The sequence below is a fragment of the Crocodylus siamensis genome, chromosome 3, assembly GCF_052110815.1.
Source record: "Crocodylus siamensis isolate JL-2025a chromosome 3, ASM5211081v1, whole genome shotgun sequence".
Classification (NCBI taxonomy): domain Eukaryota; kingdom Metazoa; phylum Chordata; order Crocodylia; family Crocodylidae; genus Crocodylus; species Crocodylus siamensis.
The window spans coordinates 116,369,687-116,397,120 of NC_143397.1; the positions used below are offsets into that span (position 1 = coordinate 116,369,687).

At 45.4% G+C, this 27,434-nt stretch overlaps 1 protein-coding gene and 1 long non-coding RNA gene across 2 annotated transcripts in view; one reads left to right on the forward strand and one right to left on the reverse strand.

Moving 5' to 3' along the window:
* The window catches only part of IGFBPL1 (insulin like growth factor binding protein like 1), a 45,959-nt gene extending 24,729 nt beyond the window's left edge, over window positions 1-21,230 (reverse strand). Inside the window, exon 1 of the mRNA XM_090039081.1 lies at window positions 20,774-21,230. Coding sequence (XP_089895207.1) covers window positions 20,774-21,200 — 427 coding nt within the window. The 5' untranslated portion in view covers window positions 21,201-21,230. The remainder of the gene's footprint in view (window positions 1-20,773) is intronic.
* The window catches only part of LOC149868721 (uncharacterized), a 243,105-nt gene that overhangs the window by 31,251 nt on the left and 184,420 nt on the right, over window positions 1-27,434 (forward strand). The gene's annotated exons all lie outside the window — the stretch shown is intronic.

The window sequence follows — 27,434 nt, forward strand, 5'->3', positions numbered from 1 at the left end:
TTTTCCTCCCTTCTGGCGTGCCCACATCCCCCACATCTTAGTGTCGTCAGCAAATTTGAACAGAGTGCTTTGTACCCCCTTGTCCAAGTCACTGATGAAGATGTTGAACAGTGTGGGCCTGAGGACCGAGCCCTGGGGGACCCCACTGCTCACACCCCTCAAGGTTGAAAATGACCCATCCACCACCACTCTCTGGGTGCGGCCCTCCAGCCGGTTGGTGACGCATTTGACTGTGTAGGTGTTGACACCACAGTCCCCCAGTTTCTTAATGAGAACGGGGTGAGAGACAGTGTCGAAGGCCTTCCTAAAGACCAGAAAGACTACATCTACTGCTACCCCTGTATCCAAGGATTTTGTGACCTGGTCATAGAAGGCCACCAGGTTGGTCTGACAGGACCTGCCGCTAATGAACCTGTGTTGGTTGCCCCTAAGCATAACCTCCCCCACAGGCCCCTCGTGGACATGAGCCATGATAATGCTCTCAAAAAGCTTGCCCAGGATCGAGGTAAGACTAACTGACCTATAGTTTCCTGGATCCTCCTTCCTCCCTTTTTTGAAGATGGGAACCACACTGGCCCTTTTCCACTCCTCTGGCACCACACCAGAGCACCACGAGTGCTCGTAAAGCCGTGCCAGGGGTCCAGCAATGACCTCAGCTAATTCCCTCAGCGCTCTGGGGTGGAGATCGTCAGGACCTGCTGATTTAAATACATCCAGTCCCTCCAGAAGTTCCCTGACTCACTAACCCTTGGCCTAGGTGCACCTCCCCTGGGGCCTGTGGGGAGCCCCGTGGGGGGGCTGATCCGGTCCCTGCTCAGGAAAATGGAGGCAAAGAAATTGAAGAAACTGAAGTTCTCCCAGGTAGAAATGAAACTTCATCTTGCACAGCTTGCAGAGAAAGAAATTATTTTGCTACTATTTAGTTGGTATAATAAAAGATATTGCCTCTGCCACAAGAGTTTTATTTGCCATTTGGAAGTGACACCCTTAGCTACCATGTTTAGTATCACTAATGGGTAGAACTGCATAAATTTGTCCAATACAAAGATTCAGAAAGACCTTGATAAACCAGAGAATTGTTCTGAAATAGTTCCCTCAAATGAAATTCAATAAGGACAAGTACAAAGTCCTGCACTTGGGATGAAACAACTGCTTTGCATTCATTCAGACTGGGGAATGATTGGCTAGATTGTGGTAGTGCAGAAAAGGACATGGGGGTTACAGAGGACCATAAGCTGAAAATGAACCAACAGTGCGCTCTTATTGCAAAATAGTCCAATAGAATACTAGGCTTTATTAATTGGATCATCACTTGCAAGTCAGGGAAGTGATTTAAAAAATGATTAGCAGTCTGGGAAAATGTGACTTATGAGGAAAAGCTGAAAGAACTAGAATTATTTAGTTAGTAGAAGAGAAGACTGAGGAGGATTTGACAGTAATCTTCAAATACGTGAAGGGTGGTTATAAAAAGGATGAAGATAGATTATTCTCTGTGGCTGCAGGTGACAGGACAAGGAACAGTGGTCTTCAATTGCAGCAAGGTGGTTAAATATAGGAATAGGCTACCCAGAAAAATGGTGGAATCTCCGTCCTTGGAAGGTTTTAACAGCAGTTTAGACAAACACTTGGCTGAGATGGGTAAGACCAGTGATTCTCAACCAGAGGGCCATAGCACATTGGGATGGAACACGATCCTTTTTGGGGGTGCCATGGGCTGCTGCACCATATTAGCACTGTTATGTGCAAACACCTACACAATTTACAAAATAAACCCAGAGATTTGTAATAGGAATTCATAGACGCAGAAACATTCTGACCTGTGGTAGTCTTTCAGTTCTTTGGTCAAAAATGAGTGAAAATTAAGAACTGGTGTTTTCCAAAGGGTGCCTTGAGTTTATCAAGGGATGCCTTAAGTTTGAAAAGGTTGAGAAACACTGGTTTATACAATGCCATAATGATGTTTTCCGTTTTGCTTTCATTTTCCCTCTTAATAATTCCTAATGTTATATCTGCCTGCTTGACAGTGCCTAAGCACTGACCCAATGTGTTCAGAGAACTATCCACAATAATTCCAAGATCCTTTCCTGAGAAAGCAGCAGTTAATGCAAATCCCATCACTGTGTATGTGCATCTTAGGTTATTCTTTCACATGTGCATCACTTGGTACTTAACAACACTGAATTTCATCTGTCATTTTGTTGTCCATCCACTCAATAAAACCACAGTGGCTGGTCTCTGCTGGGCACCCACCGTTGAAAGTATGAGAGAGAGTGACTGAGGGTGATTTTAAGAATAAAGACTTTGGTGAGAGACCTAGCTTTAATCTCTGCCTCTGCCCCATCCAAAGTAAGAGATAGTCTCTTGCTCCCAAAGTGCATGTGTAACCCGGTCCCACTGCTCAGGGACTAGAGTGAGTAGTACCATGGAAAATCCCATACATAGACAATGCAACTGAAAATGTTCAAAGCCTATGGCAGTTGTGTACTTGCCCTTGAGAACAGAATAAGAGTCACAAATGGCAGCTGAGAAAAGCATTTCATTGGGCTGGGGTGGTAGGAAACATCTTGCTGAATGCCAAGACATTCATTCTTTGACAGCCAGAATGGAAAATATTCAGAAATTGTGATGTCTTTGAGCATATGCAAGAGCCATTTGGCAAGGCCTCTGACTGATGTTTTAATAGGGATTTTTATGTTAATAGCAGCAGTGGTTACAGTCTGCTGATATGTTGATGATTGTTTCATGATAAAACATTTTAATTAAAAAAGATAATGGGAAACCTAATAGTTTTGTGAAGTTCAAGATATTTGTAACAGTCCATCTTTGTGTACTATATACAGTCTGGAAACATAACCAGATTTGTACCTAATCAGCCACACGAATAAAACGGATAATGCTAATGATCTATGCTAATCACTATTGAAATTAAAGTTCTAATGCCAAACATTAAATAGCTTAATTCAGCTAACTGTGAGGCTGCACTGGAAGCCGAATTGCATTTGAATCGCTTTCATGCGTGAAGGCCTCCTCTTTGTCTCATTTACAGAGTGGTATTCAAGTCCTCTGAGTTACTTAGTAACACGCTGCAAATCTGAATACGACAGCACAACAGCCTGTGGCTGGAGAAACTCTGGTTTTTAATTTACGTTAAACTCTTGCAGCAACAGCTTTAACTGAAAGGTCCACTATTTACAAAGTGTACTGGGGCAGCCTCCAGTTTCAATTAGCTTAGCATCCAAAATGCTTCCTAATTTTGTTTGGCTCAAGACTCCTGCTGAGGTTGCCAAACAAGAATCTAGTGTGCACTTGCAGCAGTCCATTTGAATTCCATTAATCCTTGCCTTAGGATGACTTCATACAGTGGCTGAGCCATCAGACTTGCTGAAGTGTCTAGCAATCCAGAATAAAAACTTCAGTAATGCAATTATTATCACAATACTGACAAGAGAACAGCTCCCAGGAGAAGTGCGGCTGGCTCTACTCACTTGGGCAAGACTGCAATGGTGCTGCTCTCGAGCTGGAATGCTGTTTTCCTTTCCCACCACAGCATACAGCATATGTTCAACAACATGCTGCAAGGTTGAGGGTCCTCTGTTTGGCTCTTGTCCATGAGCTTATAGGACCAGGTGGCAATAGTAGCAAAAAACCCTTTTTTATCTCTGGTTCTCTAGGAAAAGTCATTATTTTTCTCTTAGGCCAGAGCCTGGCCAAGTGGATTCATATGCTGGCTGGACTGGTACCATTCCATAGAATCACAGAAAACCAGGGTTGGATGGGACCTCAGGAGGTCACCTAGTTCAAACTCCTGCTCAAAGCAGCACCAGCCCCAATTAGATCATCCCAGTCAAAGCTTTGTTTACCCTCATCATAAAAACCTCCAAGGATGGAGATTCCACAACCTCTCTGGGTAAACTTAGTACTTCGCTACCCTCCTAGTGATAAAGTTTTTCCTGATATCCAACCAAAACTTCCCTTGCTGCAACTTGAGACCATTGTTTCTTGTTCTGTCACCTACCACCACCGAGAATAGTCTAGCTCCATCCTCTTTGGAACCTCCCTTCAGGTAGTTGAAGGGTGTGATTAAATCTGTGCTCACTCTTCTCTTCCCCAGACTAAATGAGCCCAGTTCCCTTAGCCTCTCTTCATAAATCATGTGCCTCACCCTCTAACCATTTTCACTGCCCTCTGCTGGACTCTCTCCAATTTGTCCACATCCTGTCTGTAGTGGGGGACCCAAAACTGGACACAGTACTGCAGATGAGGCCTCACTATTGCTGAACAGAGGGGAAGAATCACTTCCTTTGATCTGCTCACAACACTCCTACTAATGCAGCCCAGTATGCTATTAGCCTTCTTTGCTACCAGGGCACACTTCTGGCTCACATTTAGCTTATTGTCCACTGTAACCCCCGAGTCCTTTTCTATAGAACTGCTGCTTAGCCAGTCAGTTCCCAGCCTCTACTGGTGCATGGGAGTATTTCATCTTAAATACAGGGCTTGGCACTTGTCCTTATTGAACTTCTTGAGATTGTTTGGTCCAATCCTTCAATTTGTCTAGGTCTCTTTGAATCCTAGCCTTACTCCAGTGTATCTACTATTCTCTCCAGCTTGGTGTCATCCACAAACTTGCTGAAGGTACACAATATACCATCTTCCAGATCATTGATGAAGACATTGAACAAAACTGGCCTCAGGACCAAACCTAGGACTTTCTACTTGATACTGGCTGCCAACTAGAAAGCAAGCCATTTAATACTACCCTCTGAGGGTGATGATCCAGGCACTTTTCTATCCACCTCATAATCTATTCATCCACCCTGTACTTTCTCGGCTTGTTTGTGAGAATGTTGTGAAAGACAGTATCAAGAGCCAGGTTAGAAGTCAAGGTGTATCACATCTCCCTCTCTCTGTGCATCCATAGAGTCACTCATATCATCATAGAAAGAAACCAGGTTGGTCAGGCATGGCTTGCCCTTGGTGAATCCATGCTGACTGTTCTTAATCACCTTCTTCTTCTCCAAGTGCTTAGAAACAGATTACTTGAGGGCCTGCTCCATGATTTGTCCAGGGACTGAGATGAAGCTAACTGGTTTGTAGTTGTCTGGATTCTCCTTCTTCCCTTTCTTAAAGATGGACACTGTATTTGCCATTTTCCAATCATCTGGGACCTCTCCTGATCACCATGAGTTTTCAGAGATAATGGCCAGTGGCTCTCCAATCACATTGCCCAACTTCCTCAGCACTCTCAGGTGCATTGCATCCAGCCCCATGGACTTGTACACATCCAACTTTTCTAAGTAGTCCTTAACTTGTTCTTTTGCCACTCTTAGCTGCTTACTGTTTCCCCAAACTGTGCTGCCAGGCTCAGTAGTCTGGGAGATGATCTTGCCTATGAAGACTGAGGTAAAAAAGGCATTGAATACTTCAGCCTTTTCTATGTCATCTGTCATTAGGTTGCCTCTCACATTCAGTAAGGGACCCACACTTTCCCTGATCTTCTTGTTGCTGATATACTTCTAGAAACCCATCTTGTTACACTTCATGTTCCTTGCTAGCTGCCACTCCAGTTGTGCTTTGGCCTCCTGATTTCATCTTGGCATGACTGAGTAATATTCTTATACTCCTCCCTAGTCATTTGTCCAAGTTTTCACATCTTGTAAGCTTTCTTTGTGTTTTAGCTCACTGAAGAGTTCCCTGATAAGCCAAGTTGCTCTTCTGCCATACTTGTAGTCTTCTTGCACATCATGATGGTTTGTTCCTATGCCTTCAGTAAGTTTTCTTTAAAATATTTAATAGATTCCATAGACATTAGAGCTGGAAGGGACCCCAGAAGATCATCAAGTCCAGCCCCCAGCCCCAAGGGCAGGAAGTCAGCTAGGGTCAAAGGATCCCAGCAAGATAGGCATCCAAATGTTTCTTAAAAGAGTCCAGAATAGGTGCTTGCACCACCTTTGGAGGCAGTCTATTCCAGGCCTTGGGGGCTCAGACAGTAAAGATGTTTTTTCCTTATGTCCAGCCTAAAATGGTCTTGGAGGAGTTTGTGACTGTTTGACCTTGTCATCCCTTGGGGTGCTCGGGTGAACAGGTGTTCCCCCAGATCGTGATGTACACCCCTTATATACTTATAGGCAGCCACTAAATCACCCCTGAGCCTTCGCTTTTCCAGGCTGAAGAGTCGCATGGCTCTCAGCCTCTCCTCGTAAGGCCTGTTCTCTTGCCTTCTTATCATGTGTATGGCTGTCCTTTGGACTCTCTCAAGCTTGTCCACATCCTTTTTAAATTGTGGAGTCCAGAATTGGATGCTGTACTCCAGCTGTGGCCTAATCAAGGCCAAGTACAGTGGGAAGATGACATCCTGAGATTTGTTTGAGAAGCATCTATGGATGCAAGCCAGAGTTTTGTTTGCTTTACCAGCTGTGACATCACATTGGTGGCTCATGTTCATCTTGTGGTCAATCATGACCCCCAAGTCCCTTTCAGCCGTGGTGAGCCTGTAAGTGTGATCCGGTTTTTTCCCCCAAGGTGGAGTACCTTGCATTTTTCTGTATTGAATGTCATCAGGTTTATATCTGCCTATTTTCTGAGCCTGTCAAGGTTGGCCTCGATCACCAGCCTATCCTCAGGTGCAGATGCTTTACCCCAGAGTTTGGTGTCATCGGGAAACTTGCCCAGTCTGCTTCTAACACCAATGTCTACATGAGCTCTCTGCCTACAGCAGAGAATTCACAGTGGCCTAGGCCTGGGAGCGAATGGAGAGCGACACTATCTTTATCAGCTGATGCCTTTCTGTATTTCAAACTTGGCTTCTGATACAACAAATAGAAAAATTGGCGGAGGGGGGAGGGGGTTATAGAAGTAGATGGCCATTTGGGCAGTAGCATATATTAGATGATTGAATACAAGATCCTGAATATGACCAGCTCTCCTGGACTCCTTTCTCCCTCAGAGTAGCCTCCCAGGGGATTCTGCCCCTCAATTCCCTGAGTGAGTTGAAGTCTGCTTTTCTGAAATCCAGAGTCCTTACACTGCTGCTCTCCATCCTTTCATTCCTCAGGATCTTGTATTCAATCATCTAATGTATGCTACTGCCCAAGTTGCCATCTACTTCTATATCCACCACCCCCACCCCAAATCTTCCGTTTGTCGTATCAGAAGCCAACTTTGAAATATAGAAAGGCATCAGCTGATAAAGATACTGTGGCTGTCCATCTGCTCCCTGGCCTAGGACACTGTGAGCTCTCTGCTGGCTCTACAGAGTCTCCAGTGTCAGTCCCAACTCCATCACACAGGCTGTGTTCCTATCTTTGAACTGCCAAGAGAACTCAGTGCCTCTGGGAAAATGCAGCTCATAAAGTCTAAGATGAAGCATGTGAGAGGTAGAGATAAGGCATTCTCAGCTGAAGGGTTCCAGTCACAGAGATTATGTTAATCCTGGGCCAGTCTAATGTGGGGAACACTGCCAGCCTTTCCACTCTGGCCATGGGGAAAAAGGTTCATCAAGGTGACAGTCACAGCACCCTGCTTTCTGTTCTCCACCAACAAAACCCCAAACGAGCCCAAGCAACAGCCACACACACAACTCTCTACTTTGACAACTGAATTAAAGCAAGTGACACATATGCTAGTGCAAAACTGTGGAATAGCACCGTTGTTACTGCATTGTCATTCAGTACTTCCTTTTAGAAGTACTAAAAGACGGTGCAGTAACAGCCCATACTGCCCTGTGCACATGGTTATTTTTTGGCATTACATTGCTCTAGTCATGCACTATAACAAGAGAATGTGTCACTACAGCAACACAGCTCTGGCGTCATGTTTTTTGCCCATGGGCGCTACGTTGCCATAGCACATTGCTACGGTGATGCAGCGTCACATGTAGACCCGTTTTGCGGAGAACAGCTTAATAAACAGCCTGTGGGCTACTACCACCAGGTAACCAATATGCCCTAACTTGACAAACACTGACGGCCATATGCACCTAAATCTAAGGGGTCTCTGGACCTCGAAAATGAACGGGCAGAATCCCATTGTACTTTAAACACCTAAATGGCGGTTTCCAGCAGCAGAATGGTCATTTTTGGCAGTTGTTCAGTAGGCTGCGCATACATTAGGCAGTATGTGGCTCTGAATGTGTGTAGACTGGGCAAAAATACATTAAGGAATTCTACTGGGGAAAAACCTATGATTTGTGTGTATTAGATGCCAAAGTGGCTTCTTGCATTAGAGGAGGACTGGAGAGGGAGTGCCTGACCTGTGTGGCTTGGTAGTTTAAACAGTAGACTGGAAGTCAGAGACATGCAGGTTAAATCTTCTTCTGAAACAGAAGTGTTTAGAGCAGTGGGTTTCAACTTCCTTAGATTCAAGGCATCCTTTTGGAAAAAGCCACCTCTGAGTTTCCAATTGTTTTTTGACTATAAAAATATAGAGCAATTTTTATAATGCAAAGAACTCAAAAAGACCACAATGGGACAGAATACTTTTGACACTTTGAATTCCTAATGGAAGTATCTGGGTTTATATTGTGAAACCAGTGTATGTGTTTGCACACCTAAAGGGGCTAATATTATATATGACACCATGTGGCAACCTATGATGCTATGGAAACCCTTTTGAGAATCATGGGTGCAGAACACATATCTCTTGTTTCCTGTGAGTGTCCTAATCACTCAGTTGCTTGTGCTAAATCATAGAATGGCCCTTCTCATTTAGAAATCATAGAATCATAGAAAATTAGGGTTGGAAGGGACCTCAGGAGGTCATCTACTCCAACCCCCTGCTCAAAGCAGGACCCGGTGACATAGCAGCAAAGTTTGGTGCCCGGGGCAAAGTCCGCAGTGGCAAGCTACCCTCGTCTTGTGCACAAATCTGGGGGGCACACACATCCCATGCTTGCATACACCCCCAAATGAGCTGCTCGCAGCTCCGTCCTGTGTCCCACCCCGCTTATTGGTGCCACTTTGTGTTGGTACCTGGGGCAGTTGCCCTGCTTGGCCCCACCCTTGTTATGGCACTGGCAGGACCATCCCCAACTAGATCATCCCAGCCAAGGCTTTGTCTAGCCACGTCTTGAAAAACCTCCAAGGATGGAGATTCCACCACCTCTCTGGGCAACCTGTTCCAGTGCTTTACTACCCTCCCAGTGAGAAAGTTTTTCCTGGTATCTAACTTAAACTTCCTTTGCTGCAACTTGAGACCATTGCTCCTTGTTCTGTCATCTGCCACCGCTGAGAACAGTCCAGCTCAATCCACTTTGCAACCCCCATTCAGGTAGTCAGAAAAGCTGCTATTAAATCCCATCTCAGTCTTCTCCAGACTAAATAAGCCCAGTTCCTTCATCCTCTCCTCTTAAGTCACATTCCTCAGTCCCCTAACCATTTTCATTGCTTTCTGTTGTACTCTCTTCAATTTGTCCACAACCTTTCTGTATTGGGGGACCCAAAACTGGACACAGTTCTCCAGATGTGGCCTCACCATTGATGAATAGAGGGGAAGAATCACTTCCCTCCATCTGCTGGCAATGCTCAAACTAAAGCAACTCAGTATGCTGTTAGTTTTTTTCACAAGATCATACTGGTGGCTTGTACTTAGCTTACTGTCCACTGTAACTCCCAAGTCCTTTCCTGCAGAGCTTCTGCTTAGCCAGTCAGTCCCCAGCTTACATCAGTATATGGGATTGTTCTGTCCTAAGTGAAGGAATTTGCACTTACCTTTACTGAACCTCATGAAGTTTCTTTTGGTTTAATCCTCCAATTTATTGAGGGCTCTCTGAACCCTAGCCCTACCCTCCACCGTATCTACTACTCCCTTGAGCTTGGTGTCATCCACAAACTTGCAGAGGTTGCACTTCATCCCAGCTTTCATATCATTGGTGAAGATATTAAACAAAACTGGCCCTAGGACTGACCCCTGGGGCATTCCACTTGACACTGGCTGTAAATGAGAAATTGAGCCATTGATTACTACCCTTTCAGCTCAACAATCCATCCAGTTTTCTATCTACCTTACAGTCTACTCATCCAACCTATACTTCCTTAACTTGCTTGTGAGAATGTTGTGGGCAACAGTATCACAAGACTTGCAATAGTCCAAGTCAAAGTATATCATACCCACTGCTCTCCCCACATCCACAGAGCCAGTCATCTTGTCATAGAAGTCAATTAGTTCAGTCAGGCATAACTTGCCCTTGGTGAATCCAAGCTGGCTGTTCCTAATCACTTTCTTCTTCTCCAAGTGCTTAGAAATGGATTCCTTGAGGACCTGCTTCCAGATCTTTCCAGGGACTGAGGTGGGGCTCACCAGTCTGTAATCCTTGGGTCTTTCTTCTTCCCTTTCATAAAAATGGACACTATATTTGACCTTTTCCAATTGCCTGAGACCTCTTCTGATTGCCATACATTTTCAGAGATAATGGCCAGCAGCTCTAGTCACATTTGCTCTAGTCACAATTCCCTCAGCACCCTTGGTTGCATTGCATCTGGCCCCATGGATTTGTACACATCCAGTTTTTCTAAATAGTCCCTAACCTGTTCTTTCACTACAGCAGGCTGCTCACCGTTTCCCCAAACTGTGCTTCCAGGTTCAGTAGTCTGGGAGCTGACCTTGCCTGCAAAGACTAAAGTAAAAAAGGCATCGAGTACTTCAGCATTTTCCTCATTATCTGTTACTAGGTTGCCTTCCCCATTCAGTAAGGGACCCACACTTTCCCTGATCTTCCTCTTGTTGCCTCATTTCTTTCTACTGAGACTAAGTCAGTTAGACTTCAGGTCATTATGCAAAATTATGTGTTTCTTCAAGGTTTTTTTAGAAGAGATGTGGGATATTGGGGTTGAACAAACAATTTGAAAAAAGTCATATGCTGTTAATTTGTACTTTCTTTCTCTGTATGTAGTGCTTTAAAAAAACCCTTGGAGTGTCAGATACACTTAATATAGTCAAATCAATAATTATTGCCCTGGGCGCTCAGCCTACACATCTAAAACTCTTGGGTCAATATGTAAATGAAAGGTCTCCAGGAAAAAGAAGTCTGTGGGCACAGGCAGATGTACCTAGAAAATAAGCAAGTTTTATTTGGCAATTTCTTTTAGTAAATCAACATTCTAATTGGGAGAAATGTTAGACAAGGTTGTAGCCACAAAATGCCCTTCCCCGGGTACAATAAAGAAGCAGAAACAATTGGTTGAATAAAATCTATTACCAAACAAATCCTGTGTCTTGCATCTTCCATGGACTGGCAGTTGACACCTGTCCCCAGAGCAGCATAGGGAGCACACACAGCTGAAGTCCCTGCCACTGAATGCCACTAATGCCCTATGTCCATGGGCCAAATCTAGTCCCTGGGCTGTAGGGCATCAACCCTTGGTTTATACAGTCTTATCTGTAAGTGTTACTTAGTGTTACTTAGACTTTTCAAGTATATATATTTAACTTTGGAAGCAGTTCCTTTAATTTTTCACATCTGCAAGAGATGCTGCCCTTGTAAGTGAATTAAACAGGAAAAGTTTTGTCCCTGACACTCAGTATTGCAATAAAAAGGAACACAGAAAATAACAAAATCCTGCATCTATAAAAACACATCATACTAATGTCACTTTGCTGAGATCATACAATGTCATTTTCTCTGCAACATCATCAGAGTTCTGCGTCTTAAATGCAGCATTTTGCTTTGGGCAAGTGAGTGTAGGTGCAGTTTACACTAGTTATATACTCAATAAATTGGAATGAAGTAACTGTCTGTCAAGACTGAACATTATTTTAATGGTCACTGAGGCATGTGTTTAACGTTTACATTAGTACAGTTTTCTGTGTTTTGGCTTAGGCTTTTGTCAATGATAACACTAATACAATGTTTTGCTTTAGGATTTTGCCTTTAGTATCCACTTGCAGGAAGTTACTTGTGTAAAACATTGCCCTTATGTAACCTTCTACTCTTCTATTTTAGTATGCCTGATACTGAATCCTAAATTACTGCGAACGGAAATATCAGGTGATAAACATGGCAGGCTTCAGTTACCCTGAATAAAATAGAATGATGAGTTGCTCATTATACATTTATGGAAACAATAACATTAAATAGTTAACAAGTCCTACAGATGCTGTATGTAACAGCACTTTGTTTTATTACCAAAATAAACTAATGAAAACTTTGTTTAAATATTGTTAGAATTGGGGCCCAAATCAAAAAAAAACAACTCCAAACAACCAAAACAAAAACCAAAAACCCAGGAAATTCAAAGTTGGATCAAAACCCCATTCTCAACATGTCCTGAAAGCCATGGCAGGCATATGGGAATTAAGGTCACATGCTTACCTCAGATTACATCCACATCTATATGCAAACAGGCAATTGAAGGATTGCAGGCCAGTGAGAGGGAATTTGATTTCCAATCCCTGTAAAATGCATGTACTTCCCAAGTACAGGTTTGTATGCTAGGGTTTGGCCTGGAGAAATTTAATGGGAAACTGACACCCCTCTAAAACTAGAGGCAGAATGGAAACCCTTCACAAGCCCAGCTGAAGATAGCTGTTCCATGTTCTTTCTGGTCACAAGCAAACTACAGACATTAGTGCTGAATTCCATAGTAAAACAGGGGACTAATTTTGTATTTGTCATTTGGGTTTCCTTAAAAGAGGGCTAGATTACAAAATAAGCCAAAGATATTTAATAAAAAAAAATACATGAAGAAACCAGGGGTCTAAGTACTCTGTCTTTAATTTTGGTATTTCCTAGCAAGCAGACAAAACCTGTGGAAGATATCCCCTGGTCAGTAAACTACCTTCACTTCTTGCTGATTTTAGATGCTTATTCCCAAGTGTGAACCATGGCACTGAGTGCAAGTTGTTTCAGAGCATTTTTGCGCAGAGCGAGCTGGCAGCATACTTGAAAGGGTGAAAACATTTTGACTGTTTTGGGCAGCAGTGTCTTTTTAGTCCAAGAGCATGCATGCATTGACACACATTGCTCTGAATAACATTATTAAGCCACTAGAATGGGCTGCCAGCAAGCAGCAGGAATTCAGACCACTCCAGGGTGAAAGCAAGACACCTTCCTTAATTTCCATAGCATGAATGCACACACATTTTCCCCTCATGCTTAGTGCATGCACTGTTCTTTCTGCTTTATGCAACAAATTCAAGCAACTTTACTTGCTGATGCTGATATATTAAAGGATTTCTGTAGATTTTCATAGGCTAAACTGTCATGGAGTACTCAGCCTAACACTTAGTGCCCTTGTCTAGTAAACTGAACAACCGTCATAGATTCATAGATGTTTGCATTGGAAGAGACCTCAGTAGATCATCAAGTCCGACCCCCCATCAGGCTGATCTAATGAAGACTTTAAAATAAAACATTAAAGAAACAAAGTAACTGAAGAAAGAATGAAGCCTGAAGGAGACTGTGGAAATGTCCTGACTGCAAGGGTATGGGAACTCTGTTTAATAGCTACATGTTCACCACTAGACAGAAACTCTTAAGAGAAGTCTGATCGTCAGGCAAGGCCTAATCAACAAAACCACAGAATTTCTGATGGTGGTCAGCCTTTCTGAAAGTCAGCCCCTGAACAAAGATGCACCAAGACCTGGAAGAAACCAACACTTCCAAGCCTGGGCAGTGGCAGTAAAGCACCAAATTCCAACATGAATGATCCCTGGCTTGACTGGAAGGTACTACTAGAGCACGCAGTTTGACTACCTGTGTAACTCACCCAACGACTTCTGGCAAAGCTTACATCTTCTGGTCGAGCTAGATGTTGGCACTGGGAAGGATACTAAACCTTGATGATTTTCAGAGGCAATGAGCCTGCTCAGCTCCCAAAGGGATTTTATTGCTCTCTCCTACAGGAAAAACCCCACTGGAAGCTCTGAGACTCACCACAACAACTTATCCTCCCATTTTACACCCTAGAGGAGATAGCTCAGGACTCACCTGTGCAGAAGTGGGCATGGGCCATGGGTTAGAATCCGCCCCAAAGGTGAGGTCCCACTGCATGCCACCATGGACTCTGGAACAGCAGTACAGGGAGCAAGGCTTGGTGGCTCACCCTCAGAAGCCAGGTAGCACCCCTTTCCTAAATTTGCCTGTTGCCCTTCCTCTCCTAAGGTGAATGCAAGGATGGAGGAGGTATAATAAACATTGTCCCCAGCACACTTCCCGATGGAAGTCCACCACATAAGGGGGTGGGGGTCATGACATTTACCATTTCCAAACTCTCATTGTATTTGAGAGCCCAAGGCCTTGGTTGAACATCCATTTTGCAAGATCAGCCTCCATGGCTTTTAGGGGACAGATAATATTAGTAAAAGAGGGATCACACTTGGAGCCAAGCAAAGACAGCTGCTTTGGGATGTACAGTCTGTAGCCTTTCTGGTAGCAAAGGAGATATTTTTCTGTGCTTGGTGCATACCTAACTGCATGTATTTTATTATTTTCTTTTTTACTGTATGTTTTGTACTTTTCTAATGGGATAGTATGATTTCTGATTTTGCATCAACATTTTTCTCCTATGAAGCTTCATCCTTAAAATGGCTGTCTATGCTGAAAGGACAAGTCTCATCATAGACTCATCATTAACATCTTCAGTATGCAAGCCATATACAAACACACACTAGAGCAATAAGCAATAGCTCACGCTGTATTCACAACCTGCATCACCTCCAATAGGAAGAACTCCATGAGAAAAGAAAGCTGAAAGGCGCTGATCAGGCTCTATTCCTCTGCGTAGCTAGAAGGTAGTGAGAATTGTGCTTTCAAGTCACAGAGGTGCTTTTCAATTCCCAAACTCACCCTGAAGTACATAATTCTAGTCTCAAAGTAGCTTATTTTTGAAAAGTGTGCCTGTCTCTCTCAAAGAAGTTTATTTTTTAAATGACAAGATTTTAGACCACAAAATGTTTGCAACAAAAAATACAATAAATATAAGCTTAAATACTGCAGAGCCTTACGCACAGACAGGCTAAATGTTAAGCTTGGAGTAGTCCCCTAAAATCAATAGGACTATTTGCATGAATAAAGGTGCATTACCTTCTTTTAAAGGTCTTCAGGACTTCATTTGGTTTTTGGTGCTCATGTTTTGGTAAAATTCACATAAAATATCCCACCAATACTGGTACATGTTAAAAATCCAGTAGTCATTGAGTTCATTATGCATATTAACCTAACATTCTAACAGATTTTTAAATTAGTTTTACGAAGTCTCACCCTGACTTAAACCAATGATTAAAATAGCCAAATAATTTTAATTAAATAATGTCAAATGCCTGAATGTTAAGATATGATGTTAGTTCTAACCTCATCATTTCTGTAGTGCTATTAGGAAAAAAAAAGCATATACAGTACTATGTCCATGTTTTGCAAAGACCAATTGTATTCTGCCCTCTACACAATTCAAAAGCAACTAAATATATTTATCTCAAATAGTTCTAAAAAAGCAAGATAAAATATTCACTTCCAGGAATGCTCCAAACATGAAAAATGCCTACTTTTAAGTGTCTGAAACAGGATGTTTTAATAGGAACTTATTTACAACTTTAACCATAGTGAGCATAATTGAAACCTGTTATAGCATATTAGAGTCATAAAAACAGATAATGAGGAAAAAGAGGAGACAAAGCCAAGCTCATTGAAACTAACCAACACAAGTCTAACTTATGAGTATTGAATTGTGTTTGCCCTGGCACTGAATTAGTACATCTTTTGCCTAATCTCCTATTGGTTGAGTCAGCGAAAGGATTAAAGGGAGTGTGAAAAGCGCTGGTAGAGATGAAAGGAGATCAGGAATTTATTTCTTGATATATGCAGAGCATTGTAAAGAACACTTGGGGCGTCAGTGGCTCAAAGGATTCTAAGAGCCATTCAAAAAGCCCATAGCCTGGGAGATTCTCTTGCTTTAGAAGCTCAGCCTCCTGTGGGATTGTAGAAATCACGCCTGTCTCTGGAAAATGCTATAAAATCTTTTAATAAATACATTTGTTAGAAATTAGAGTTGATGAAAAGGCAGGCAGCAGAATTCTGTAAGCTCTGTTCATATATCCCCATCATTTAAAGCTGTCAGTAAACCCATGTGCCATTATACCAGTTCAGATACCAGAAGTGCAGGGGGGCTGGACCCGATGATCTGTAAGGTCCCTTCCAGCCCCTAACAACTATGAAACTAAATTTAAAAGCCAGAGTGGTGATTGTACACTTTAAACAGACCTCCAAGTATGCCATTTTGTCTCTGAAATATATCTATGCTGTGTCAGGGATGCTAGACAATGAAACTAGAAACCACGTTTAATTCAGGAGCTCTTTTCCCCCTACAGGCTTCAGAGATGCTCATTAAAAAATAAACAAATGAGAAGGAATGGTTTGATTACAAACAGTAAAGGAAGCAGCTGTTCTCCAGGCCTGCCCAGCCTGCACGCAGCCTGGGTCCCATAGGGAACTGTTAAAAATTACCCCACTGATTACAGCTGAATAAATTAGTGCCCCTAGGTTAGGTTATAATGAGGTACTTACTTATACATAAATATACCCCTCTTTGGCTGCATTTTTATCATTACCGGAACAAAAGGAAGAAGATGCAATAAAATATTAACGAGCACTAATAGTTAAATAACATTGTGGAGGGGAGGTGACTGGGAAAGGGCAGAAAACATGAAAGCTGACAGCCCTTCTTCAAGTCATGCTGTTGTTGGACCAGTTCGATGGGACTGAGTACAAGATGCTCAGAACTACCTGGCTTGTGTCCTGTCATCAGGACAGCACAGACAGATGACTACTGCACTCCTCTGAAGGTCATGTTTTAAGCTTTCAGGCAGACCCCTTTGGCTCCACACAGACCACAATAAGGAGCAAGTTCTGTACCCCATGCCCTCCCCTGTCCCTCTGCAGGGCAGGATGTCCAGCATGCAGCAGATCTAGGAGGAAGCCTGCCAAATGAGCTCAAAGGCTACTTCCCCAGCACTGGGGGAGGATTTTTTGGGGGAGCCAGGCTGGGGTAATGTCCAGTGTGTCTGTAATTGCACATTAGGGACAAGGTGCAATGGTCCCCAGGGAAAATGCAGAACTGAGGCTGTGAGAGCAGCTGGGTAGCAATGCTAGTGGGGCTGTGAGGGGGCAGAGGAGAGTCAATGTCTGTCAGAGATCCCCTGTGCTTTTGGCTTTGTTCTGGGTTTAAGATTTGGATCACGGAGGATGGGGCTGTATTCAGTGTTCTGGGAAAACAACAGAGGGTAGAATTATCTAGGGGGTTAATTTAATGGAAGTTTAACTGTGTATCTACTAAAAATGCTAACTATGCATTAAGAATCTGTGCAGAAAAGATTTCTATATGCCAGGTTTTAAGGAACAAAATCCTCTCCTGGCCAGCACAAAATACTTTTTGAACTACCAGATGTGACTACAGCTCCAACCCATTAGTTGCTAATTACAGTTTATTAAAAATAAATAATCAGAGCTTCCACTTATGAATCAATGCTAAAAAAAAGTCACTAAATCTCACAATCTTTTGGAGGGTGGTGGTGTGTTTTTACTATACAAGGAACTTCTGGAATGATCAGTGGTGGTGGGGGAATTCATTTTCATCCCTTATTTTTATTTTGTTTTTAATGTGATGAGTATTTGTGTGCTAAATTTTAGCCCTACATGGATTTTTATTATCAAATTATTAAGTCTGAAAATTCAGATTAATTATATAAGTACTGAGAGTGTTAGCTGTATGAGCCACGGTCCTATAAAAAAAAAGCAGAGTGCCATTTTTTCCAGTATTAGAAGTAATTACATATAATTTGGAATCATGTTCTGAAATGCTCTAGCTAATGTTTGTGAAACACTTGCAGATTAGAAAATGTTTGCCTCTAAAAGGACTTGGTTGCACTGAGTTAGTTCATTGGAAGGGTAAGTTGAATACTGGAGATAGAACTTACTCATGCGTGTCTGGAGAGGAACATTTTGAAAGTGCCCTCATCTACAAGCATCTTATAATTTTAAGAAAAGAAACTCAGAAAAGTTATTGTTTAGGAATGTCACTCACCAAGCAAAAGAATTAGCATTGAAAGATTTCTACAGACCTTGAAATGTTTGGATTATGACTTTGCCACAGATGAAACTGCTAACTTCTAAAATGAACTCATTCAGTGTTTGACTACCTGATCCTCTCAAATGGCCTTTTCTGTATTACTCCCTCAGCTGGCGCAGTTCAGAAAAGCACTTCAGCTCATGCTTAACTTTAAAAGTATGCTTAACTTTAATGGTCTCATCTCATAAGGTCAAAGTTGAGGATATGCCCGAGTGCCTTGCTGGTTTGGGTCGTGACTGCTCAGCCCTTTTCAGATCCAAGCCCACAACATACAACACTTAACCCAATTTTTTCAGACACACCATTTCTTTTGTGTGTGAATGTGTCCAGCCAGCTTGGAAATCAAACATTTCTTTCAGGGAAAACATCAAAAGTGAGTGAACCCATTTCACCACTTATATGGCTTGTAAGCGTTGGAAACTCATGAGAGCAAGGGGTGCTGTGGCATATTGATCTCAGGTTACTGAGGTGGGAGGTAGAAACCCACAGCTGGGTAGCACTACCTGGAGAATAAGAGTGGCTGGATAGCAGGGTCCCTGACCGGGGGGTACGCTCCAGCCAAAATAGTGGCTGGAGTACTTCTGTGCAGAACTCTGTGCAGGAACTTAGAGGACTCTGGACACGTGAGAATGTAACACACACCTGACAGCTCTGAGGCTGAGTTGAGCCCACTATCCATGGGATAATGAGGCTGGAGCCAGAAGCACTGCCTAGTGGTTGTACTGCTCCTATAGTCAGCATGGTGGAGCACTGTCCCAGGGCTACCCACTCTTATCTGTACACCCCCTTGGTCTCCCCCAGGAGCAGTCTTTTCTTCTTCCCCAGAATGTTGGAAGTCCTGGGAACCTATTACCCCATGGGAAGTGAACCAGAGCCTCTTTTATTTCCCAGCACAACACTCTAATCACAAATCAGGTTTGACCACTTCCTGAAATGCTGGAGGCCTTAGGGGTTTTGTGCCAGGACTAATTTTTGCTTCTTAAACATAGCACAGAAGTCCAACCACCACTCCACAGGGCAGGCATTGCTCATTGTCTTCTACAGTGCTTCTACAGTGTTCCCTCTGAAGCAGAGCCACTGACATAGTTTTGAAAAAGAAAGATGGAGGGCAGGGCAGGCGGAAGCTACTGCTTCACTGGGAACAAAGGCCCTAACCAGAATTAATGCCTCACTTTCCAGGCTGGCAGTTGCCTTACAGACATGGATGACTGGTGCCTCTTGAGTCGGGGGGGGGAGGGGGCAACTGCCCCCTCCCCACAATCACCAGTAAGTGAGGCACTTCCGGAAACGCCGCGGTCACTTTTGATGCTAGCCTCGCTCCCTGGCCGGCACTCATGGGAGGGCACCGGCACTCTTGCCTGCGCCCCTGCCCGTCACCTAAACTGGGAGCGCAGCTTGACAGGGGGTGCACCAGCACTCTCAGGGGATGCACGTTTACCCCTGTACACCCCCTACGCGTCACCACTGCTCACAAAATCACACATCTTCTGGCTTGCTCTCTTCCTCTGGGCCCTGCTCATGGCTACCCAGTACTGGCTTCAAAAGAATTGCCAGAGAAGGAGCTGAAGGATGGTGGATTTGCTGCATGGGAGTTTGAGTGCTGCACTGGAAAGTCAAAAAGGCCTAAGTTCAAAACCCCTTTCTAGGTGTGAGGTGCGCATGATCCAGGACCTCTGGCCTCCTCAGTTCCTTCTGTGGGGAAACAATGGGAGGTTTCATTCTATGCTTTGCTGCTGCCAGTCTGGATATACAGTATACGTAGTCAGCCACGTGTGTGACTATGCATCCAGAGACAGAGTACCTCTGAATGTGCAAGTACCAAAAATACACCATAGATGTCCAAAAAGGCCATTTAGGTGAGCAGGAAAGAAGAGAATGTGTCAAGACCTAGAAGTAAGCAGGGCAGCTATTGCAATGCTTACACAATGCTTTATCTCTGCAGCATGGGCAGTTATTACATGGGCAAAGCACCCTCCTCACATCACCCCATGAGGAACTGTCCAGACATGACCAGATACCCCCTCCCCAACCTCCAGCCTCTGCTTGGCTCCTTCTCTGCAGGTGCAAACCTGACTCGGACTCTGTTTCCCCCTGCAAACGTCTGCCTACATGCTTGAACTGACCACCCTTCCAGTGCAGCAGCTGGCAGACACCCGCAAACCCCAGTGCCCTCTGTGGACTGCTGTGGGTGCTGATGGCCCATGTTAGTTATTGAGCATGGGATTTAGGGAGACCACATCTAAATCACAGCTTCCTAGACCCCAAATGCTGGAGGCTGCGGGGGGTGGGGGGGGTGGGAGGAACTGTGGGGAAAGAAAACAACCCTGGGCACACCCACCCAGCTCACTCTCCCTTTCAGCATCCACTCTCTGCCACTGGGTGACACAGGGGCTACTGGGTATGTGTTCACTGAATTCATGGGACAGTTAAAAAGACGAAACAGGGATGGGAGGGAAGCTTCAAAACCAGTGCCCCGAGGACACTGGCAGCAGAGCACAGTGGACAGCACCCTTGAACGAGTCCAAGGGGCCAGTGGACATTGCCGAGTGAAACTCTGCCCGGAGACGTGACCAGAGGAGGGGCAGGAAAAGGGTCCCGCAGTCCTCGGTCCAGGTTAGAGCCTCCCTCGCGGTTAGGCAGATTGCCAGCTTGGCTAGGGCCGGGAGGCGGTTGCCGGCCTCCCTCCCCCCGCGCCCCGCGGCCCGCGCCGCACTCACCCAGCTTGCACTCGCCGTCGTGCGCCTTGTGCAGGCGCGGGCGGGCGGCCCAGCTGTGCAGGCGCAGGGCGCAGACGCTGCGGTAGGAGCGCCCGTCCGAGCCGCACACGGCGCCGTCCTCCTTGCACACGCACACGCCCGTGCCCTCCAGCGGCGCCGCGGGGCCCGGCCCGCCCGCGCGGCTCACGCACACCAGCCCCGGGCCGCAGCGGGGGCCCCGCGCGCCGCCGCCCGCCCGCCCGCCGCAGCGCTCCCCCTCGGCGCCCAGGCACAGCGGGCAGCAGCCGCACTCGTCCCGCGCCGCCAGCTCGGGCGCCGCGCAGCGCGCGGGGGGGCAGCCGCCCGGCTCGCACGGGCCGCACTCCGCGCGCGCCCGCCCCGCCAGCGCCAGCGCCAGCGCCACAGCCAGCGGCAGCGGCAGCGGCATGGTGCGGACTGGGGCCGCCCCGCCGGCCGCCGCCTTTTGACAGCTGTGGCCCCGCCCCCGCCCCGCGCGGGCCCGCCTGGGACGCCCCCGGGCACGGGGCCGCTCGCAGACAGCTCCGGGCTCCCTGCCAGCGCCCCGCCGCCCACTAGCGTCCCTGTGGCACCCTGCCTGAGAGTCGCTGGGTGATACCCCGCCTCCAGAGCCGACCCGGGCAGGGTGCGGGGCCGCCACAAATCAGCCCGCCCGGTCCCGCGCGCCCCGGACCTGCGGCGGCAGCGGGGAGGAGGGCAGCGAGCGGCTGGACCTCCACCTCTCTCTCCTTGCCTCTTGGCACACACCGACCTTCCTCAGCCAAACAGCTCCACGTACCTCCCCTGCATGGCTTACTGGCCAGGCTCTTACACTCCTGTCCCCGCTCCTCACCCCCCCCGCAAGATAAACCCAGGGATCTAACCCGGAACGGGCGAGAATACAACGCAGAGAGAAAACGCAGAGATGACCGTAAAAGGTGAAAAGAGCAGACAAACTTCCACACCATTCCGTGCTTGCCACCCGGCCCCGGGAGACTCCTCCTCCCTGAGCTTCTCGGCGGAATGTTGCCAGTCACTTGGTGCTCCAATGTATATACATCACCGATCACAAGTAGAGGCTCCTTTTAAAAAGACGCCTAGCTGAAGTTGTCAAGGGTCACTCTTGCAAGTAAGGTTGGAAAGGAGCCACTCTTGCCTGGCTTTCACTAGTGACATAAGCACGCATCATTTCCCACTAGGTATTTACATTTTAAAGTTTGTGAATTAAGGCATCTATCTGGTAGCCATGTTGGTCTGAAACAATGAGAATGCAAATGCAAATGAAGCGAGGCACGCATACTTCTCAGCCTTTTTCCTAGAATAGATTTATACAATTCTAAAGTTCACATTTCCCTTCAATCACTCCATAAATAGTATATAGGCTTTATTGTTTAAGTTTGAATGGAGCCATATTAAGATGAATTTACATTGTTAGAGGTTTACTTGTTTGTCCTTCTCAGGTGAAGATGACCGCATGGTGGGGGGAGGGAAGAGAGAAAGCAAGTGGAAAAGAAAAAGGGAGGGAGAAAAGAGAAAGAGAGGAAAAGGGAGAGAGGAAAGAGAGAGGAGGAAGGTCCCCTGGGGCACCACATTAGTAGAGGTGCTGATTACAACCCCCACCTCCCAGCATTTATTAATAGTTAGCACACACTTTGGTATTTGAGATATTGCAGTATTTCCTTATACACAGAATCCAGATAGGTTGCTTGGCAACATCATACATAAGAATTTATAAATGGGAGCCATATAGGTGTACATCCATTGGAAACATAAATTAGCATCAGTCATCAGAGAAAAATGAGGTTTCCTGTCCAATGACAGCTCGAAAGTTGTAAATATTCAATGTTATGTATTGTTCCGTAAATTATGCACCGCGTGCTTTATTATGCCAAAAAATTGCATGCATATCATCACAAGACTCTCTTGGGTACAATTATGAGATAAAATGAATGTGCATTTATAACAGGTTTCTGGAATACTTAAAAGCACATGCAAGTTTTAAATGATTTTCCCCTAGTATTTTAGGCATTTAATCAGTACATTATACATCTTTTCAATGGTTATTTAAAAAAAAAACAGTTTATGTATGTTTAACAAATACTTTGTATATTTTATTAAGACCTACAGTCTACCTTATACATTAAAACACATGCATTCTATAGGCTAAAACATTCAGAATATGCTATATTGGTGATGTGAAGGCATATATAGGTACTCCTCACTTAACGATGTTCAGGTTAACGTTGTTTCATTATTATGTAGCTGATCTATTAGAGAACATACTCATTTAAAGTCGCACAATGTTCAGTTATAACGTTGTTTGGCCACAGTGGCGTCGAGTGGGTCTCCAGTGCTAAGGGACCAATACTTACATTTGCGTCCCATTCCTCATCCGTGGCTGATAGCTGGGGGGGAAGGAGGGGTCCCCCAGCAGCCAGTTGTCAAGCCTGGGAATGCAGAGTAGTTGCACATGCTTCTATGAGATGCTGGAATATTAAAAAACATTTGCATATTACAAAATTCCAGCCCAATCGTTGTTCATGCTTCGGATTTTCTGCTCTTTTGATGTACCCACGTTACTTCCATTCAAACTAATATTTGAAATACAAACACCCTGAGAAGAAATACAGCCCTACGTGGTTAGTGCACTAAACAAAAAGGGCAAAGGACCTGGTTGCACATTAGAAATGTAATTGTGCTCTGGGGTGGTAGAAGGTTGATTCTGCTTTGTGAAGTCACACCGGCATCACATCTGCTGCAGGTCAGACTTGCTAATCATAAGGCTCCCTTGTGGTTTGGGACTCTGTGAATAGTACTGCAATATTCAGGGGATAGCATATCCAATTTTTGGTTCCTATTTTTAAAGGATTTGGTAAACCTATTAATTACAGGTGCACTGACAGAGATTTTTTGGGCCAATACTGATGGCTGATTTTTAACGAGCCATATCAATGGATACTGGTCCAATTGCTGCTATAAGGCCCAGCAGTGTGGGGCGCAGCATCCAGCTGGTAAGTCTGTTGTGGGGGAAGGGGCAGGAGGAGGGAAGGGGCATGAGGGGGAAGAGTGAGGCCCGGGCTGGGGCTGGGGCTGGGGCAAGGGCAGGCACTATACGGCTGGGGTGTGGTACAGGACTTAGCCATGAGCAGCTCATCCAGGGTGCACGGAGGGGGAAGCTCCTGCGGCTAAGTGCACCCCAGGAGGGCATGGGGCATGTGCACCCAGATCTGCATGGGGTGAGGGTGGGCTGCCACTGTGGGTGGGCTGGGGCTGGGGCAGTGCTGGGCTTTTCCCAGCTGGGGGCTGGGCCAAGCTGAACTCAGCTGGCTGCAGTGGTGCTGGGAGGTGGGGTTCGGGGAGCTACAGCAAATTTTGAGTAGGCTGCAGCTCCCCTGTGGCTCCCCTCCCAGTGCTGCTACTGCCCACCCTGAGCGCAGCCCAGCCCAGCCCACACCGGGAAGAGCTCAGTACCACCACCACCCCACCCTGCAGCGGAAGCCCATCCTTGTCCTGCGCAGATCCTGTTGCACACATCCCCCATGCTCTCCTGGGGTGTGTGTAGCAGCGGGAGCTGCCCCCTGCACCACCCCAGATAAGCCACTCATGGCTCTGTCTCTCATCCCACCCTGGCTGTGCAATGCCTGCCCATGCCTCCACCCCACTCCCTCCCTCACCACAGGAGCCTCGATCTGCCCCACACCCCTCCCCTCCCCCTGCCCCCTCCCTCACAACAGACTTACCAGCTGGGCCCAGTTGCTTTCTATGCTGCTGGGCTGTGCTCCTGGCTGCCTGCGTGCTGTGCTGCAGTTGCACACATGCATGGTGCATTTATTGGCCACATTATTGGCCAAGTCATCCAAAAAAAGGCAAGTGCCAATACAGTCAATTTTCCTTATAATGGTGCTGATCTGATATGGGACCAATGTATCAGTGTACCTCTACTATTAATATTTCTCTTTTTTTTACCCCCCAAATAAAATTGCAGTTAAATCATTGACCAATTAAACAACATTACAGGAGTGGAAGCAACAGTTTTACCTTATTCTGATAGCACAGGCCTTTCCCCAGCCACTCATTAGGGCTAGTAAGTGATTGCCCCAGCAGAATGAATGGAGAGATGTCACATAGATCAAGTGATAGCAGCCAGAGCACAAATAGATCTGTAATACAAGAAAGGAAGCTGGGAAGGGCAAATGTCCTGCAGTGCTTCTAACCCTGGGGCAGTAGAGCATAGAGGCCCCAGACAGGGTTTAAGGCCTTAATGTGTTAGGTGCTACATACTAGATGAAAAGAACATCTCTGCCTCACAATGGTTTTCTATTATGAGTACAACGTGCTATCCGTCAGAGTACTTCCTACACGATTAATGCTGCTCATAAATGTAAATATTACTCTCAATCAGAACTTTATCAGAAGAACATGATTAAATGTTGCCAAGTCAAATGCCCAGAAATTAAATGAAGCTGGTTGCCTGGGTAACCCTTTGCCTATAGGTAGCGCATGCTGTTTTCCAGAGGGACCATGACCATTCAGTACACAGGACTGGTAGCTCTCCGTGAATGAGGGAGCTTATTGATGTTTCTTTTAACGTCATCACTCAATACATGATTCCTTGACTTCATTGATGCATGCCACTCCAACCTTGCACTGAATATATGTTATTAATTTCCTTACGGACTTGTAAAATGTTTTGATACAGTGCCCAGCAGGCATCCAGGAAATGAAGAACCCCTGTAAGATTCTGGTTGCAAAAACTTGCCTGGCACCATAAGGGAAGCCTTTGGCAAAGCCAAGTATAGAATTTTGATATTCCAATTTACATACAGTTGGCTTAACCATCTGACCATCTTCTCCATCCCTGCATTTCTCTCATTCACCACATATCTTCTGACTCTGAACCAGAGCCCCTGTATAAAACATGGCTATGTTCACTACACAGCTATGCTGAACTCAGTTCATCTTGCTCACTGAATGGGGCAGGGAACTTGTGAGAAAAACTGGACCACATAAAGATCAGATTACATACACCACCTGTTTCCTTCAGTACCTACTTCGGCTCAGGGCTTCAATCCTTCTTCAGGTGAGCTGCCTTGGCATTCTGTTAGCAATCCTCATATTCACTGGTGTTCCTTTGGCCATGTGCCCATTGTTGTGCACCCCTTCACAGCAGTTTGTTGCAGGCTGGCACAGACAGGAGAGCCCCCCAGTATTTTCCCTCCTTGAATGCTATGGTCTCTGCCCAGCTGCCCCTCTCTGGTGTCAAAAGTACTGTTCTGCACTCCCCTACTGCCAATCACAGGCAACTGGTAGGGGGGACACAGGGAGACACGTGCCCCCCTGAGATGGGCCCCCAGATCAGCACCGTTTAGCACGGGGCAGATTTTTTGCTGCGTTGGCTGGTGGTGTGCTGGGGGGGGAGACACTAAGCCACGGCCCAGAAGTATAGTAGTGGATATGGGGCTTTTGGACCGCCCTTGGGCCCACCCACAAATTGTACCCCACCGCCCCCAACTCAGGAGCCACCAGTCATAAGAGCTTATGTGTTGACTCAGATACAGGGGCAGCTTTATATCCATTGCATGTCTATTAAAGGTTACTAATCAGAAGGCCCCTTTGCATCCATGTTTACTCATATGAAGCAAGTATCTGCTAACAGGATTCATAGCCATACTGAAAATAGATGGAAATGTTAACAGGAATGGTTAATTTTTCCACAGTGACATTTTTTCCAACAACTGAAGAGAACACTCATGGGAAAATGCCAAAGTGCCCTAGAGCAGAACCCATGCTAATGTCTCAAAAAACTTTGAGGGGAGTTGCTGGGCATGTCTACATGAGATGCTAAATGTGCAGTAGACTAATTCTATTGCGCATTAGTATGTCATGGGAAAAGCTGTGCTAATGTGCAGTATAATTAGTCCGCTGTGCATTACCATTAAAAAGGCGTGTACTAGCACTACTGCACAGTAGTGCCGGTTACCGTGCATTGAGTTAGTACAGGCATACCTCATTTTATTGCGCTTTGCTTTATTGCGCTTTGCAGATATTGCGTTTTTTACAAATTGAAGGTTTGTGGGAACCCTGCGTCGAGCAAGTCTATCGGTGCCATTTTTCCATCGTCGCCATTTTTCCAACAGCATTTTTTTAGCAATAAAGTATTTTTAATTAAGGTATGTACATTGTTTTTTTAGACATAATGCTATTGCACACTTAATAAACTACAGTATAGTGTAAACATAACTTTTATATGCACTGGGAAACCAAAAAATTTGTGTGACTTGCTTTATTGTGATATTCGCTTTATTGCGGTGGTCTGGAACCGAATCCACAATATCTCCGAGGTATGCCTATACCTGTTATTACAGGTACTAAAGTCAATGCACAGTAACTGTGGCACATTAGTGCATGTGTAGACACACCAGCTATGACAGGAACTGGAATAAAATCTATTGGTTTACAAGAAGCCAGAGTATGGCTTTACCATCCAACAAATGAAAGAGACAGAGAGAGAAGGAGAAGCATTCAGGACCCCAGCTTGTGACATGGGAACACTAAGAAGCTGAAAGTAGGGCTGTATGAAGCTTCAGTCCCTGATTCAATTCGGCAGAAATTTGGCCCAATTCAGTGGCTGAATCTCTGAATCCGAATCATAGATTTCATAGAT